Source organism: Symphalangus syndactylus, chromosome 2 (genome assembly GCF_028878055.3).
Source record: "Symphalangus syndactylus isolate Jambi chromosome 2, NHGRI_mSymSyn1-v2.1_pri, whole genome shotgun sequence".
Lineage (NCBI taxonomy): Eukaryota > Metazoa > Chordata > Mammalia > Primates > Hylobatidae > Symphalangus > Symphalangus syndactylus.
This window is the reverse complement of record NC_072424.2, coordinates 124,538,452-124,554,805: the sequence shown is the minus strand read 5'-3', so window position 1 is coordinate 124,554,805 and position 16,354 is coordinate 124,538,452. Positions and strand designations below refer to the sequence as shown.

Genomic DNA, 16,354 nt, shown 5'->3' with positions numbered 1-16,354 from the left:
CCAAGAATTATGAAACATGTTACTTCACATTGCATATTTATGTAATCAGAAGATCTCTAGAGGAAATGACCATTGGAATAAATTAATATACCCCTGGAAGAGAGGAGGTGCTCAGGGAGTATTTTGTTGATGAAATGAGCTCAAAAGGCCATTAGCTTTATGCCTTTAGGTCTCCTCTTACAGTATCCTCCATATATCCAGAACACACTACACAGAAATCTTCAGTGGGATAACAAAACATATAAAAATTGTAAAAATTCAGTTTTGTTTTTATGATTAAAATTCAGTGCTTAGGTTTATATATCAGAAATAAAATCTGGTTGGAATTTGAAAATTTACATATTTCTAAGCTAGAATACTTGTTTAGAACAAAGTATACATTTATCAAGTACAGTCATTTGATAAATATAAACAGAAAAGTCTATATATATAAATAATATACATATAACATGTATTTAATAATGTTTGGTTTCCTCAAAGACCTTGAATTGGCTATATCATGCATTGTGCCAAATAAAGAACAACAGTATAATATTAATTAGAGTTAAAGGAATAGTGTTATAATACTGCTAATTGAATGAGACTCGAAACCAAATATTTTTGAGAATGAGAGGTTTATATTTGTTTTTGCAAATAGATTACAACTTCAAAGACCCAGGCCAGCAACACAAAAATGTAACATATTGGCAAAAGGAATTTAAAATCACAACACCGGTAATTATACATGAAGGCAGGTGACATCACTAAGTACTATCTGCTCAAGGTTCTCTAGCCTTCTGTTTTCTTAAGTGACCATGAACCATCTCAGTAAGCGATTTTTACCTAAACTTAGGTATAAAATATACTAAAGGTGGCACTGTTGCCTCATGTTAACCAGAGGCCAAGCTTTCTAAATATTCATAATAGAAATATCCTAAGTTGTATATAGCCATATTTCAGGCCTTATTCTTTCTTATCATGGGTTATAAAGACATGAATTTTTGAAAAAAAAAACATTATATATTGTATTTTTCATATAAATTAAATGTTGAGTTTAAATAAGTAAGTGGGTCAACATTGACTTCAGGATGAATATCAGATTTAACTTAGGTCACCAGTGTACTAATAAAAAACAACAACAGAAAACCCTTAACCAATTTCTTCTTGATATAAAATTTTATATTTTAAAAGTAAGCTGGCTGGGCATGGTGGCTCATGCCTGTAATCCCAGCAACTTGGGGAGGCCGAGGCGTTGAGATCAGCCTGGCCAACATGGTGAAACCCCATCTCTACTGAAAATACAAAAATTAGCCAGGCATGGTGGTGCATGTCTGTAATCCCAGCTACTTGGGAGGATGAGGCATGAGAATCCCTTCAGTCCAGAAGGAGGAGGTTGCAAAAAAACCAAAGTAAGCTAAGTGGATAAATTAAAGACGTTAGTAACTGAATTTTTCTACGTATGTAATTTTTTCTATGTACGGAGTAACTGATGTGCGAAATATATCACACATTTCAAATTAGAGCAGTTAGATTTTAAGTCATATATATAATTGATACATAGCAGCTGACATATTGACATGCTTTAATCAAATTGGCTAAATATAAACATGACATTAAAGACTTAATTACTCTGAATTTGAAAGCTGCTTGACTTTCAAGAAGATTGCCCAACAAAATATTCTTTCAAACAGCAAATTTTCCTACTTCATTTTAAATACAATTTAATTCTGAATTTCTTTGCTGCTTTTCAGCAACAAACATACTATATAATCCAAAGTGTAATTTAATTTTAGCAGCTGGTCATTCACACATAAAATTTTCAACTGTGATATCAGGAAATAAAACGTAATTATTTCTGAAGACTTATTTTTTCTTTGGAATACATAATAATGGTAATACCATTTTGTTGAGTGTTTGCTCATATTATTAATTTTGTACCATTACCCAATTCTACCTATTTACATTATTATATTTCATGAATTAAAATACTATGTTCGCTTCAGATATTAATGTTTTTATCTAGTTTTCCACTAGAATCTTAATAGTTACCCATTAATATAGGGAAAAACAATATGGGTCATATAAATCTGATAGATGTCTTTATCAATATTACTTTTGTGTTCACTAAAGTAATATAAAGACATCGCTCAGAGACACCGTAAAGATATGAAACCAGTACTACTGTATATTATTATTTTTCTCCATTCAAAGCCCTAGACAGAGTTTAATTTCCATTAGATTCTTAGCTGTGCCAGTCACTAGCTGTGTGACTGAGGGCAAGTTTCTTAAACCGTCTGTATCCCAGTTCCCTCATCTGTAAAATGACAACACTGTAGTAATAACACCTACCTCATAAGTTTATTGGGAAGATTAATTGGGTCAATATATGTAAAGCCCTTCTTGGACATAAATGTTAGCAGTTACTACCAGTACCATCAGTATCACCACTACCACCAGTACTATTATGACAATACAACTTGTTAGAGTATCTAAAGAGCTTACAAGATACGGTGGAAGATTCTGGGCTTTGGAGTAAATCAGACTTATGTTAGAACCTTCACTCTGCTCCTTCCTACCTATGCAAACTTAGGCAAATTATTCATAGCATCTAAGGCTCATTTCTTCATTTGTAAAACTGGGATGGTAATAACTACTTCCCAGAGTTTTTGTGAGAATTGAGAAGAATGAATGAAAACTACTAAGTTGAGTAAGATGGACATAATAGCACTCAAACAATTATAATTAGAATAATTAAACTTCTAGGTCTCTCCAGAGTTTCTTTCTTGTTTATAAAATTAAATGTACCATATTTTTCCTGATTAAAATTGTATGTGCTCATTTAAAACTTCCCATTTATATATTTTTCATTAAAACTTGTTTTTAGGTATTAAAATACAAGTGATAAAGTAAAATTACTAATAATTTCAACACCCAGAACTAATTACTTTAATTGGTATGTACAATCTTTAATTTTTCTCTATGTGTGCCTTTTCTTCTACCCATTTATGTATTTTTGAAGAGAGGTGGTAATTTAGGGTCACTAATGTCTAACGTTATGAAGTCTTAGTAATTATGAATTTCTGTGACCTAAAGTGAGAAGAAACATTTCTGAATCTTTCCTCCCCACCATTTCTGATGTGGAAGGAAACGGGAATGGCCTTGAATAGTGAGCTATGTGCAGATAGCTCTCCTTGTTGCTCTGTCCCTCATGTTGTGTTCTCTGGCAGGAATCAGTCCCTCTTTAGGCACACGTGATGCCCAGTAAATGCTCCTGTGAGTGATGTGAGTCCAGCACTGGCTCCTGGGTATAGCCTGAGACACATTCTCCTTCTCGCTACTTCTACTTCCAAAGCAAAGCTTTATTTCTCATGCTTGGTATTCTTCGAGACTTTCTTGTATAATGCGAACTATTTCACCCTCACTTCCTCCACACATTTCAAGGTGTCATTTCTTTTTTTTTCTAAATATCCCAAATTTACAAAATTTTACATAACACACTCAACATATAAATACTGAAACCAAATTTCTAATTATCACAGAAAATATACACAAATATTTAAATTATGTATATATTGTTTTATATATAATAAATAAATTTAGGCAAATATGTTTCATATGATATAATAAATATAATATATAATATATAATAAATATATATTATATAATTACATATTAATATAGGGAAAAAAACATAATACAGCCCTCTATCAGAGACACAAGTAAAGACATGAAACCAGTACTACTGTATATTATTTGCCCCATTCAAATGCCCTTGATGGAATTTAATTTCCATTAGAATTCCTAGCTGTGCCAGTAACCAGCTGTGTGATATATATATAATAAATATAATATATATATTTAACTAAATTTAATAGTATTTTGAGATTTTTCTTTTGCACCATATTAGACATTAGCTTAGAGAATTGGGAGAAAGCAATTCTAGTCAATAGCATTGTACTATGTGATGCTATTTTTCCCTGAAAAGCTTAAAATTTTTTCACAAATACCTCCTCCTTATGATTGCACATTTTTATGAATCTCATTTAAACATTATTCAGTAACAGGTTTTCCTTGTGAGCAAGATCTTCAATTGAATTCAGCAAGGTTGTTCTGTATTTTTCCTTTTATGATTTATGATGAGATTATTTGTTTTCTGTCATATGGATCTGGGTTTATAATTTATAATTGCTATAAACAACAGTAGCATGACTATTTCGAGCTTATTGAGACAGGTGTAGCACACTATTATACAGAAATCAGAATTATAAAGAGTTACAGGCAACTCATGAAAAAGCCCACACTGTCCAAAACAAAAAACAAAACAAAACAAATCAAAACCGGCTGTCATTCTCTGATCCATTGAAATTCTTAATCCTCAGAAATGTAATGTAAAATCTGCCAGTCCTATAAATTATCCTTGCAGAACAAAGCGGAAATGAGAATAGCTTTGGTGAACACACAAGCTCACACAAAACTGTGCTGTTTCTTTATTCTTCCATTTCTATAATTGTGCATATTTTATTTACACTTAAATCTTTAGCATAAAATATTTAATTCCACTGGTATTAGGCATATACTCTACTTATTTGCAGTAGGGGAACATAAAATTACCACATGATTTGTACCATCCATTATTTCAAACAGGTTTCTGTTAATTGACAGAGAAAAAGGAGGGAGAGAATTTGGTGGGGGCCAGGGGCGGGGGCACAGTATGAGCTAAGAGATTTTGCTTTGAACCACAGGGGAAGTAGGGATAGGGTAATGGTTACTTTGAGAACAAAAGTGGCAACCTGAAGGGAAAAACATATAGAGAAAGAGAACACGGTAGCATGCAAACAGAAATAAACATAAACAACTGATAGATTTTTTTTCATTTATTTTCCATTAGAACTTGGTGGGTGTGGGTGGTCAATTGCAAAATAATCAAAGGGCTCAAATTCGCAGCAGTAGACGATCCATAACACAGGGTTAGGCAATGTTAGCTGGGTCCCGGAAACCTTCACAGCTGAAGACCCAGAGAAGGGAATTGGGCCGGAAACACAGCCTCCGGGAGCAAGCTGCAAGGAAGTGATTGCCAAAGTCAACTGCCTGTGCAACCACAACAAGGGAATCAACAGGCGTATTTGGGCGTATTCAGCTTGAGATGTGGCCTGCAAGGAATTTTCAGCTTCCGTATGACGTTTACTCACAGAATAATTGTGTTCTCTTCTAGTAGGCAAGAATATGTGATCGAAGCCTTGTCTGCTATTTCAGACGTTGTCAGTGTGCTGGGCTATGGGGGTGTTGGCTTTGGGAGGAGAGGTTGAAGTAGAATGGGCAGATGTTTTGGCAAAATTCATATTCCATGACTATCCAGGGAATGTGCAAAAGTGTTTTTATGTATAACACTATGGAGCAGCAGCACAGCCACTTGTTCAAAAAACAATGTTTGAACACCCCAGTGTCTGCTCTGGCGTTATCCACATAACACACATGAACAGCAAAGAGGCGGTGACTCTATGACTCCTGTGCTACCACTTTCTCTTCCTGTGTCTATGTGGAACATCGAAAAAAGATCACAAAAGTTTCTCGTTGAGCCTGAACACAGTCTCAGAATCTTGCCCACACAGCAGGCCAGGATGCCATTAGGATTTACACATACCTGAGGTCACTGGTGTGGCATGTTCATGCATTCATTCATTAAACACTTATTGACATCTCCCACTAGTGCTAGAGATACAATGATGAGACCGAGGAAGAACACATCCCTGCCCAATGAGAGAGGAACCTCAGAGGAGGCCGCACAGTGCGATGCCATTGGAATTTCCTCAGTGCGATGTGTTGCTATGGAAGCACACTCAATACATTTGAGTGGAAATGGGAACTCTTGGTGTCATATATTTTTATAGCTTTTCTTTGAATTTTAAGACACATACTAGAATCTATACCTTCTAATAAAGTAAGCCTGGCAATAACAATTTTCTCTTAACTTCTATACACACAAACCTCTTTAAGCTCTTTCTTGATCAGGTCCAGGCAGATAATAGAAGCACGCAAACACCTGAACAGAGTTGTTGGCAATTAATAAATAAGGGTAATAATAATAGGAGTAGCTTACGTGTGTCCTATCATTTACTCATTCAGCTAATATTGTGGGGTGCTTACTGTGCATATGGGATCTAACTAGGGATAATGCAAGGGACGAAACAGGCAAAAATGGACAAAACTCCTCATTCTTCAGGGGCTTGCATTCTAATAGAGGAATATAAATAATAGATAAAATTTACTGTTTCTTAGAGGACGAAAAGGACTAAGAGTGTATGTCTTATCATAAGTGTGTTGTATGTATACTGAAAATTTTGAATGATGACAAAGCCCACTTTGGTGGTGGCCACCATCAAGTGTTTGAACTCAAGTTAATGGGGCCCAGGAAGAAATGGAGGCTTTTACATTTTATGTTATGCCCTTTTGTATTGCATGGGTTTATTTTATTTTAAAAATAACATGCGTATATTATTTTTATGATTAGGCAATCTACCTTAAATTTGAAAAAGAACATAAATAGAAAATACACATTCTTTCAGATTCAATTATTAGATTGCCCAATGGGATATAAAGCTGTTGGAGGTTTCCCTTTGATTCTCTTTTTTGAAAGCAACAAGCTTCCTGGCCAGGAATACTGAGAGTAGTTTAGATTTTGAAAAAATAAACCAGAGTATTCTTTCACTAGAAAATTATTCTTCTAGAATTGAATAATTTGTGAAATATTTTAAAAGCTTGTATTTAATGCTATATATTCTCAACAAATATGGGCAAATATAATTTTTTAAATAGAAAAATTTATACATTATTGAAATGTTCAAAAGTATAATCAATTAGTAATTTTTATTAACTAGACAAAATATGCTTACATTACATCTAACTAATCATATTTCTTTCTTATAAAACAGGCAGTAAAAATATTGAAACATATAATCAATTAACACAACAGGAAATGTCACAGGATATAGAGTACAAATTATAATGTGTAATTAAACATACAATGATATTTTCATGACTAAATAATACATTTATTAAATATTTAAATATCAACTTATTCAAATGTAAAGTGCATGTTTAAACATTTAGGGTGACATACCTTTGGTATTGTTTTTCTTTAAGTCTTTCAGTGCTTGAACAAATTTCAGCTGGCTTTCAGTGAGAGGCCAACTGTTATACAACACCGAACACTGTATAATATACTTGTAATTCTGTGAAATAAAATGCAGGGTTAAAAATGATAAGAACATACATGGTATATGCCTAATGTCATTTATTATGCTACATACATGATAAATGCAGAATTTTCCAGATCAGACAGTCATAATTTAGTTAAATAATGTTGGATGTTCTCCAAAACTCTGTAACGCTACAGTTTATAAAAGTTTAATAGCCTCACAACCCCACCAACACCTGCCACTACCCAACTTTATAATTTTTGCGAGTGCGGGGGGTATAAAGAGAAATCTCACTGCTATTGTATTTTGCGTTTTTAAGATTACTATAGTTTTTTTTCAAAGCTGTTGGCCTTTAGGGTTTTCTCTTCTTTGTGATCATGACACAGAAATAAATAGTCTCTTACATTATCTATTATGATTTTTATCGATTAAAATTTTACAATTAAATGTTCACTATATCTGGAATTTGCCTTTATGTGTGACGTTAGCTAGTGATCTAGTTTTATTTCTCTCCATGGAGATGTAATTTTCCTAGTACAACCTACTCAATAGTCCATCTTTTCTTCATTAGTTTATGGTGTTGCCTCTATTCTATATGAAATTTTCATAAAAATATGGATCTGTTTCTATCTTACTTTCTCTTATTGCTCCATTTTCCTATGTATGCATTAATTAATACTATTTTTACTGCTATATCTTTTTGTCTTTGGAAATACTAAGACACACTTTGCTCTTTTTTCCCCAAGTTTCGTTAGCTATTTGTGAATTGTTATTCATTCCTATGAATTTTAAAGTATCTTTAGAAAATTTCGGAAAAATACAGTGGGAATTTTGATTGGGATTGCATTGAATTTAAAGGCAGATTGAGGATGACATATCTTTATACTGTTATGCCATCTTGCTGAAAAGCATGAAATGCTTCTCTATTTATTCAAGTCATCTGTGTCCATCAGTGGATTGGATTACTTTCAATAGCCTTTATTCAAGTGTTAAGCTTTTCTATGTGGAAAACTGATATATTTTTGGTTAATTCCTGGGTCTTTTGTGATTTTGTTGCTGCTATTATTAAAGGCATCATATTCTGATGTCTAATGCATAGTGCCAGTGTAGAGGAACGCTACTGATTTTTGTTTAAGTTGTAGTAACAGAACAACATCGTGATTAAGGGCATGACCTCATGAGCTAGAGCTGTCTGGGTTGAAGTCCTGCTTTAGCACAAACCAGCTGTTTGGCCTTGAGGAAGTCACTTAAGCTTCCTGTCCTCCAGGTTCCTTGACTGTGAAATACAGATAATAAGAATACTTACTTCAAGAAGCTGAGGCGGGCGGGTCACCAGAGGTCAGGGGTTCGAGACCAGCCTGGCCAACATGGTAGAGAACCCCTTTGTCTACTAAAAATACAAAAAATATTAGCCGGGTGTGGGGGCATGTGCCTATAATCCCAGCTACTCCAGAGGCTGAGACGAGAGACTCACTTGAACCCCGCAGGCAGAGGTTGCAGTGAGCTGAGATCACGCCATTGCCTGGACGATGGAGTGAGACTCTGTCTCAAAAAAGAAAAAAAAAAGTTGATGGGGAGAATTCAAGATCTATGTGTGAAGTACATAGTATCAGGTGCATAGCAAGTAATAAGTCAATATATTATTACTATTAATGTCTTTGGCAATCTTGCTAAAATCTCTTAGTTCTAAAGTTTGTTTATTCTGTTTTTTCTTGGGCATATGATTATATTATCTGCGAATAATTCAATGATTATTTAGAATAATCTTAATTATTTTGTTCTTTGTATCATTGTGGCTTTCCATTATCATAATATTTCAGTATCATTGAATACTAACGATAGCAAGCATTCTTTTCTTATTCCAATTTTAATAGGAACACACTTACACTTCCCACATTAGTATAATGGTTTTGTATATGAGATTTGGCCATTAAGTGTAAAATTTTTGCCATGTGACATTTATGATGAAGTTCTCTCCTATGCCTAGTTTGCTAAGAGCACATTTTAGAAATCCATAAATAGGTGTTAAACTTTGTGAAGTGTTTCAGGATTATACGATCGTTCTCATCTAGTCTATTACTGTAGTGACTAATACTGATAGATTTTCTAATGGTAAAAGATTTCTGAATTTCTGAGAATTCTGTCTGATTGCTTAATACACTGCTAGAATTGGATATCTATTATGTTATTTGCAAGTTATCACCTATATTTATAGATACATTTTATTCCTTTTTGTGTTACCTTTATCTGGTTTTGAAATCAGGATTACATTAATTTCTTAAAAAGGATTGGAAAGTTATATTGTTTGTTTTCTGTAACAAATTACTTTTTAAAAGTCTATTGGACCTATCCTATAAAGCCAAAAGGGCCCATGGTTTTTTGGAAAGGGAAGACTTAGAGGACTTTGAATTATCATTTCAATTTTATTATTCTTTACTGTTTTATTCAGATTTTCTATTTTCTTGTGAATCAACTCTGCGATTTCTCCTCTCCCCCACCCTCAGGAAGTTACGTGTTTCCCCCTCACCCCCAGGTTTAATTTAATTTAATTTTACTGAGACAGAGCCTTGCTCTGTCGCCCAGCCTGGAATGCAGTGGTGCCAGCTCGGCTCACTGCAACCTCCGCCTCCCAGGTTCACGCGGTTCTCATGCCTCAGCCTCCGGAGTAGCTGGGATTATAGACACCTGCCACCATGCCTGGCTAATTTTTTGTATTTTTAATAAAGAAAGGGTTTCCCTACCATGTTGGCCAGGCTGGTCTCGAACTTCTAGTCTCAAGTGATCTACCAGCCTCAGCCTCCCAAAGTGCTGGAATTATAGGGGTGAGCCACTGCACTCACCGCCCCCCTCCCCCCTACCACCCTGTAGGTTTTAAATTTGCTAGCACAGAGCTGTTTCTAATACTCTTATTTTTTTAACCCATTGTCTGTCGTTACACCTCCACCCTAACTTTTTGTTCTGTATTTGGTTAATTTATATCTTCTCTCTTTTTCTTTTTCTTAGTTGGTCTTACTAGAAGTATGTGTATTTTATTAATCTTTAAAAGTAGCTTGGGTTTTATTAATCTTTATTTTTTACTCCACATTTCATTGATTTCTGCTCTCATCATTATTAAAATCCTTTCTTTTATCTTTGAGTTACTTTTCTGTTCTTTTTTTGAATTTTTATTTTAATAGCTTAGCTCATTTGTTTTTAATCATCCCTGCTTCCTAATGAATTAATCTAGAAGCTGCATTGTATTTTTACTACTAAAAATAGTAGTAGTAATCAAATGCTATTTTAGATGTTGTTTACAAATTTGGATTGTTATTGGATCTTATGTATTTCATAGTTTATTTTCTAATATTCTTTTAAAGAATTTAGTATATTTAGTATATTTTATTTAGTTTTATAATTTATAAGATTTAAAACTCCTTGTTAATTATTAGTTTCTATTTTATTGCATTATGTTCAGATAACATACTATACGATAGGGATAGTTTGGATTTTATTGAGGCTTCCATTTATTGTCTATTACATGATATTTAAAAAACTCGTGTGTGCTAAAAAAGTATATTCTCTGTTTATTGGGTAAAGTGTTCCATGTAGATATCTAAATGATTAAGCTTATATTTAGATTTTTTTCAAATTCTCACAATTCTATTTACTTATTTTGTTTTTCAGCTTGAACTGTCAGTTTCCACGAGGCATGGGTTAAAAATCTTCAATTATTCATGATTTACTTATCTTTGTATCTCTGTAGTTCTAATAGTTATTGCTTTTTATTTATTGTGTCTAGATAATTAGGTGCCCATATATTAGTTATGGCCATATCTACTTGATTTATTCTACCTTTTATTTTTATATAATGTTTCTATATGTATTAAGATATTAAAACTATCATCAGGCCAGGCACGGTGGCTTGAGCCTGTAATCCCAGCTCTTTGGGAGGCCACAGCAGGCGGATCATGAGGTCAGGCGTTCAAGACCAGCCTGGCCAACACGGTGAAACCCTGTCTCTACTAAAAATACAAAAAATTAGTCAGGTGTGGTGGCAGGCACCTGAAATCCCAGTTACTCAGGAGGCTGAGGCAGGAGAATCGCTTGAACCCAGGAGGCAGAGGTTGCAGTGAGCCGAGATCACGTCATTGCACTCCAGCCTGGGCAACAGTGCGAGACTCCATCTCAAAAAACAAACAAACAAAAAACTATCATCACAGCTCTCTCTTAGCTCGTATTTGCCAGGTATGTTTTTCTATCATGAAACTTTCTACAGCAGTTTGTTTAAAATAGTTAGATCTTATTTTTGTATAACTTTAAAATTTTAGCATTTTAGTTGATTAATTTGATCTATTTGGATTTATTGTAATTTCTGTGATATTAACATTTATTTCTGGCATTTTATTTTCTTTTCTATTCCTTTAATTTATTTTAAACTTATTTTACTTTTTGGTTTCCAATGGCTAGGTCATGCCTTTTGTCTGCTGTTTTATAAATATATGCATTATCCTTTTTCCCTTTAAATTGTAAGCACATACAAATTAAGTTTTATTAATATATGACCTTTAATGTGTGACATTTATTAATATGTGACCCACAAAGTTATATAGCTTCTTATAACCCAACTATAAAATTAGATAATTACGGGTGCATTATAGATTTGCCATGTATTTAAAGATCTTGGCACAGAGAAACTGTTCAAGACTCTCTAATTCTCCAATTCTGGCTATACATTGGCAGCACTGCACATTGTATATTGACTATTTTTAGGGAAAAGATTGTTTTGTTTTATGTTAGGGTTTTAGGAACAGTCCAATTGAACAATTGTTTTTAATATACCTGTGTTGGTGTGCTGGAACTGTCTTCTGTAGTGGGTGTACTGGTAATTTCCTCCTCCAAAAGGGGTAGGCCAATGTCTTGTATTGCACTTATAGCTCTACCCTTGGGGGATTTCTGAATTCCCTGAGCAGCTTTCTTCTTAACATACACTTCTTGCTCTTTCTTGGATGCAGAGTGAAATGAAAGAATGTGCTTGCTAGCTGAATAGGAGAGATACTAAGTTAAAGTTAAAATATCTGATATACACAGTTATTACTCACTAAATTAGATTCCTTTATAAAACACTCAAAGGAATAGGTCAATTCTTTTTGTTTTAATGAGATAAAAAGCAGTATGACTGGTTTATTGATCTTAAAGAAATCTACTATAATAGTATGTGACATGCACAGAACAATGTATATTCTCAGTAACCACTTATTTCTAAACGTATATACAACAGTTCAACAATTTCTCATTTATTTTGTGCCACTTGAATGACCCTAAGCTAACACCACTCTGATTTTCTCTGTGTTTAATGCCACATATGTATATTATCACACTTATAAAAGACTTTCTCTTTAATTTTCAATTTTAAATTATTTTCTAATTAACAGATAGTATAAGTACTGCTGATAGGTTTAAAAATGGAAATGTGTTGAATGTTATTAATTAATTCATCAAACACGTATTGAAAAAACATAAGTGACTGACACAGGGATATTCTAACTCCAGCCATGACATTGGGCTTATTCTCCTACCACAAAAAATGATAAAAATGGACAAAATGTATAAAGCGACTGTTTTTAGCCACTGGAAAATATACAGCCCAGGATTGTGATCCTTGAGACAAGGGAAACATACAAAGTGATCTCTTGATTTCCAGAGATTTCTGCCTGCAAGCACCTTCCCAACTGTATACAGGGAAGTACAGCCCAAAGTAGTGAACAGCAGTGCTGATAGGTTTGAGAAACAAAGATGGGTGAGCGGGGCTCCTGAGACAACTAAAATTTGAGGTAGGATACCAGAAGGGAGTATACGAGCAGTAAAGGAGCTCAGAAATAGACATGGGGTCCACTTCAGTCTTTAGCTGAATTCTAAACTTCATTTGTGCAAACACTCAACAATACCAGGCAGACAATAACTACTGGGGGGTTGTGAGCTTAATGAAGATTCTGGTAGTTGCACAGTGTTGACAGACATTGAAATTCTGACGGGAATTCAGTGAATATGCATAGCATTCAGTTGAGACCCAAGAAAGGCCAAGCTTTAAGAGTAGAGCTACCCTAACACTAGAGTCATGGCAACTCTAGAACTGACTTAATAAGCTCAGGACCAGGATCAAGCTGCCAATAAATTAACTGCCCGCCAGAACAAGATTCAACACTCTTTCAATTAAAAGAGCATAATCTAGACTCTTAGCCGTGTAGCACACACAATATACAGCACACAATCAATTTGATATATGAAGAAGCAGAAAATGTGACCATAACTTGAGAAAATAGTCAATAGAAATAGATACAAAGCTGATAAAAATGTTGGACTCATCAAACAAGGACTTTAAAATAGCTATTTAAAATGTGCTTAAGGATTTATGGAAAAAGATGAACATACTGAGTGAACAAATGGTGAGTATCACAGAAAAATGAAATATATGAAGAATCAAAATGAAATTCCAGATCTGACTATATCTGAAATAAAAAATATCTGGATAGACTTAAACAACATTTTGTCAAATTCAGAAGAAAAGATTAGTAAACTTGAATATAAGCAATAGAAATGATTGAAATAGAACCACAGAGTGAAAAAACTTCAAAACAGGATAAGTAATTCATATGATATTATGGGATGTGAAATAGTGACTCCCCCCCCCCACCGCAAAAAAAAAGATAGGTCCACCCAATAACTTAGAATGTGACCTTATTTGACCTAAGGGTCTTTGCAGTTCTAATTAAGAAAGAGATCCTAAGAAGACATCAACCTGGATTAGGATGAGCCCTAAATCCAATGATGGGTGTCCTTAAAGGAGACAGAAAAATGGTAAAACACAGAGACATACAAATAAGAGGGTCATGTGAAGATGTTGGCAGAGATAGGCAGTTAAGTTGTCTCAAGACAAGGAATACCAGGATCCACCAGAAGCTAGAAGAAAGGAAGGAAAGATTCTCCGCTAGAGCTTTCAATGGCAGTATGACCTAGACAATACGTTGATTTTAGACTTCTGCCTTCCAGAACTGTAAGGGAATGAATGTTCATTTGATTAAGCCATCCACTTTATGTAGTTTGCCACTGCAGTCCTGGAGAATGAATATAGATATTAAATTGCATAAAGTATGTATTTTTCGTCCTAGGTAGAGCACCACTAAAAATACTTAAATATGAAAATAGTAAAGTATATGCACAATCTACTGACTCACAATATAAATGTTGCTGACAGAAATTGAAGATAAAATTGAGGGATGTACTGTGTTCATGGACCAGAAAGCTCAGTTTTGTTAAGTTAGTTCTTCCCAAGTTCAGTGCAATCCAAATCCAGTTGAAAGCTACAATTTTGAAGAAAATGCAGTGTTGGAGGAAGAGTAGTTATTTAGATCAATTGATCCAGAGTCCAAAAGTAGACCCATACACACAAGGTTAAGTGACTTTTGACTAAAATGTCAAGGTAATTCAATGGAGAAAATATCTTTCCAATACACAGTGCCAGAAAAACTGGATATCTACATAGGAATAAAAATAATTTCGACTGCCTACTTTAAACCATACATAAATATTATTTCAAGATGCATCATTAAAGTAAACATGCATGCTAAGATTATAAAACTTTTAGAATAAAACATGAAAAAATATTCATGATCCTAGATTAGGTAAATATTTCTTAGATAAAATACAAATAGCACTAATTTTTTTTAAAACCCCAATTTTATAAAAAAAGCTTTTGCTCTTCTAAAATTGCTGTTAAGGAAGTGAAAAGACAAACTTAGACTAAAAGCTCATATTGGCAAAGCATACATTTGATGAAGAACTTGTATCCAGAAGATACAGAACATAAGAAGAACAGGTTAATAATAATAAAGACAACTCATTAAAAATGTGGGTATAATGTGTGAATAAATCCTTCAATCAATAAGTTATACACATGGTCAGTAAGCACACATAAGATGCTCAACATCATTAGTCATAAGGGAAATGCAAATTAAACTACAAAGAAATAGTACAATATATAAACTAGAATGATGGATTAAAAACATTGACAACAATAAATGTTAGAAAAAAATGTGAGAAACCAGAACATTTATACCTTGTTGGGAATGTAAAATGATACAATCCATTTGATAAGCTGTTTACCATTTTAAAATAAATGTATACATATGTCAAACTCTGACATACTAATTCAATTCCTGAATATTGATCCAAGTGAAATGAAAACGTAAGTCCAAAAAAGGATTTGTACAAGCATGTCCTTATCAGCTTGAGTCACCATATCAAAAAACTCCAATAAACCCATATGTCCAATAGGAGAATGGGTAGGCAAAGTGTGGTATCTCCATACAATGGAATTAATATTCAGAAACAGAAATAGAATAGTGTTATATGCAATAACATGGATATAACTTAAAAACATTATGCTGAGCCAAAGAAGCCAGTGTCAAAAGATAAATACTATATGGTTCCAATTTTATGAAGTTCTAGAACAGGCAAAGCTAGTCTATTGTGATGGAAATGTGAACAGTGATTGCCCCTTTGAGGGTGAGGAAATTGAATGAAAATGGCCTGAAGTATCTTCTGGGTAACAGAAATATTTGATATCTTGTTAGGGGTGTGGGTCACACTAAAGTATGTACTTATCAAAACATTGATTTATACTTTTTGCTGTATATAAATTATACTTTAATAAAAAATTAAAAATGTATGACACAAAGGCCTTGTCCTTTACTTCCATCTGTTAGTCACTAATTCATAACTCATTTTTTTACAAAAACATTAGAAACACATAGGTAAAAGGGCAAATTTCCCTAATGTATGAGACTCTACAAATCAGCTAGAAAAAAATAGCTAACTTCAATTAAAAAACGGGAAAGCAAAGAAGGTAATACAAAAAGAGGAAATATAACACATAAAAACTTGTTCAAACCTCACTAAAGACAAATGAAATATAAATTAATATTTGTAGCATTCAGATGACAAAAGTCAAGAAATATAACTCTGTCAAGTCAGGGGAGCATGAATAAAGGAGGATAAATTTACTCAAACTCCAGTAGAGGGCAACTGGACAACGTATAAGAAAATAACAATGCATGCACCCATTCATTGACCTAGTAGTTCTACTTTTAAACATTTATTTAATATATATGCATGTACACATTCAGAAAATTAGATACACAGGT

The 16,354-nt window shown here is 33.6% G+C and overlaps 1 protein-coding gene across 8 annotated transcripts in view; it reads right to left on the bottom strand.

Moving 5' to 3' along the window:
- The window catches only part of ADGB (androglobin), a 183,430-nt gene that overhangs the window by 24,182 nt on the left and 142,894 nt on the right, over positions 1–16,354 (bottom strand). For all 8 annotated transcript variants that reach the window (XM_063631697.1, XM_055266654.2, XM_063631728.1 and 5 more), the window contains exons 28-29: positions 11,994–12,193; positions 7,097–7,208 (exon numbers count right to left, since the gene is read on the bottom strand). In XM_063631697.1, coding sequence (XP_063487767.1) covers positions 7,097–7,208; positions 11,994–12,193 — 312 coding nt within the window. The remainder of the gene's footprint in view (positions 1–7,096; positions 7,209–11,993; positions 12,194–16,354) is intronic.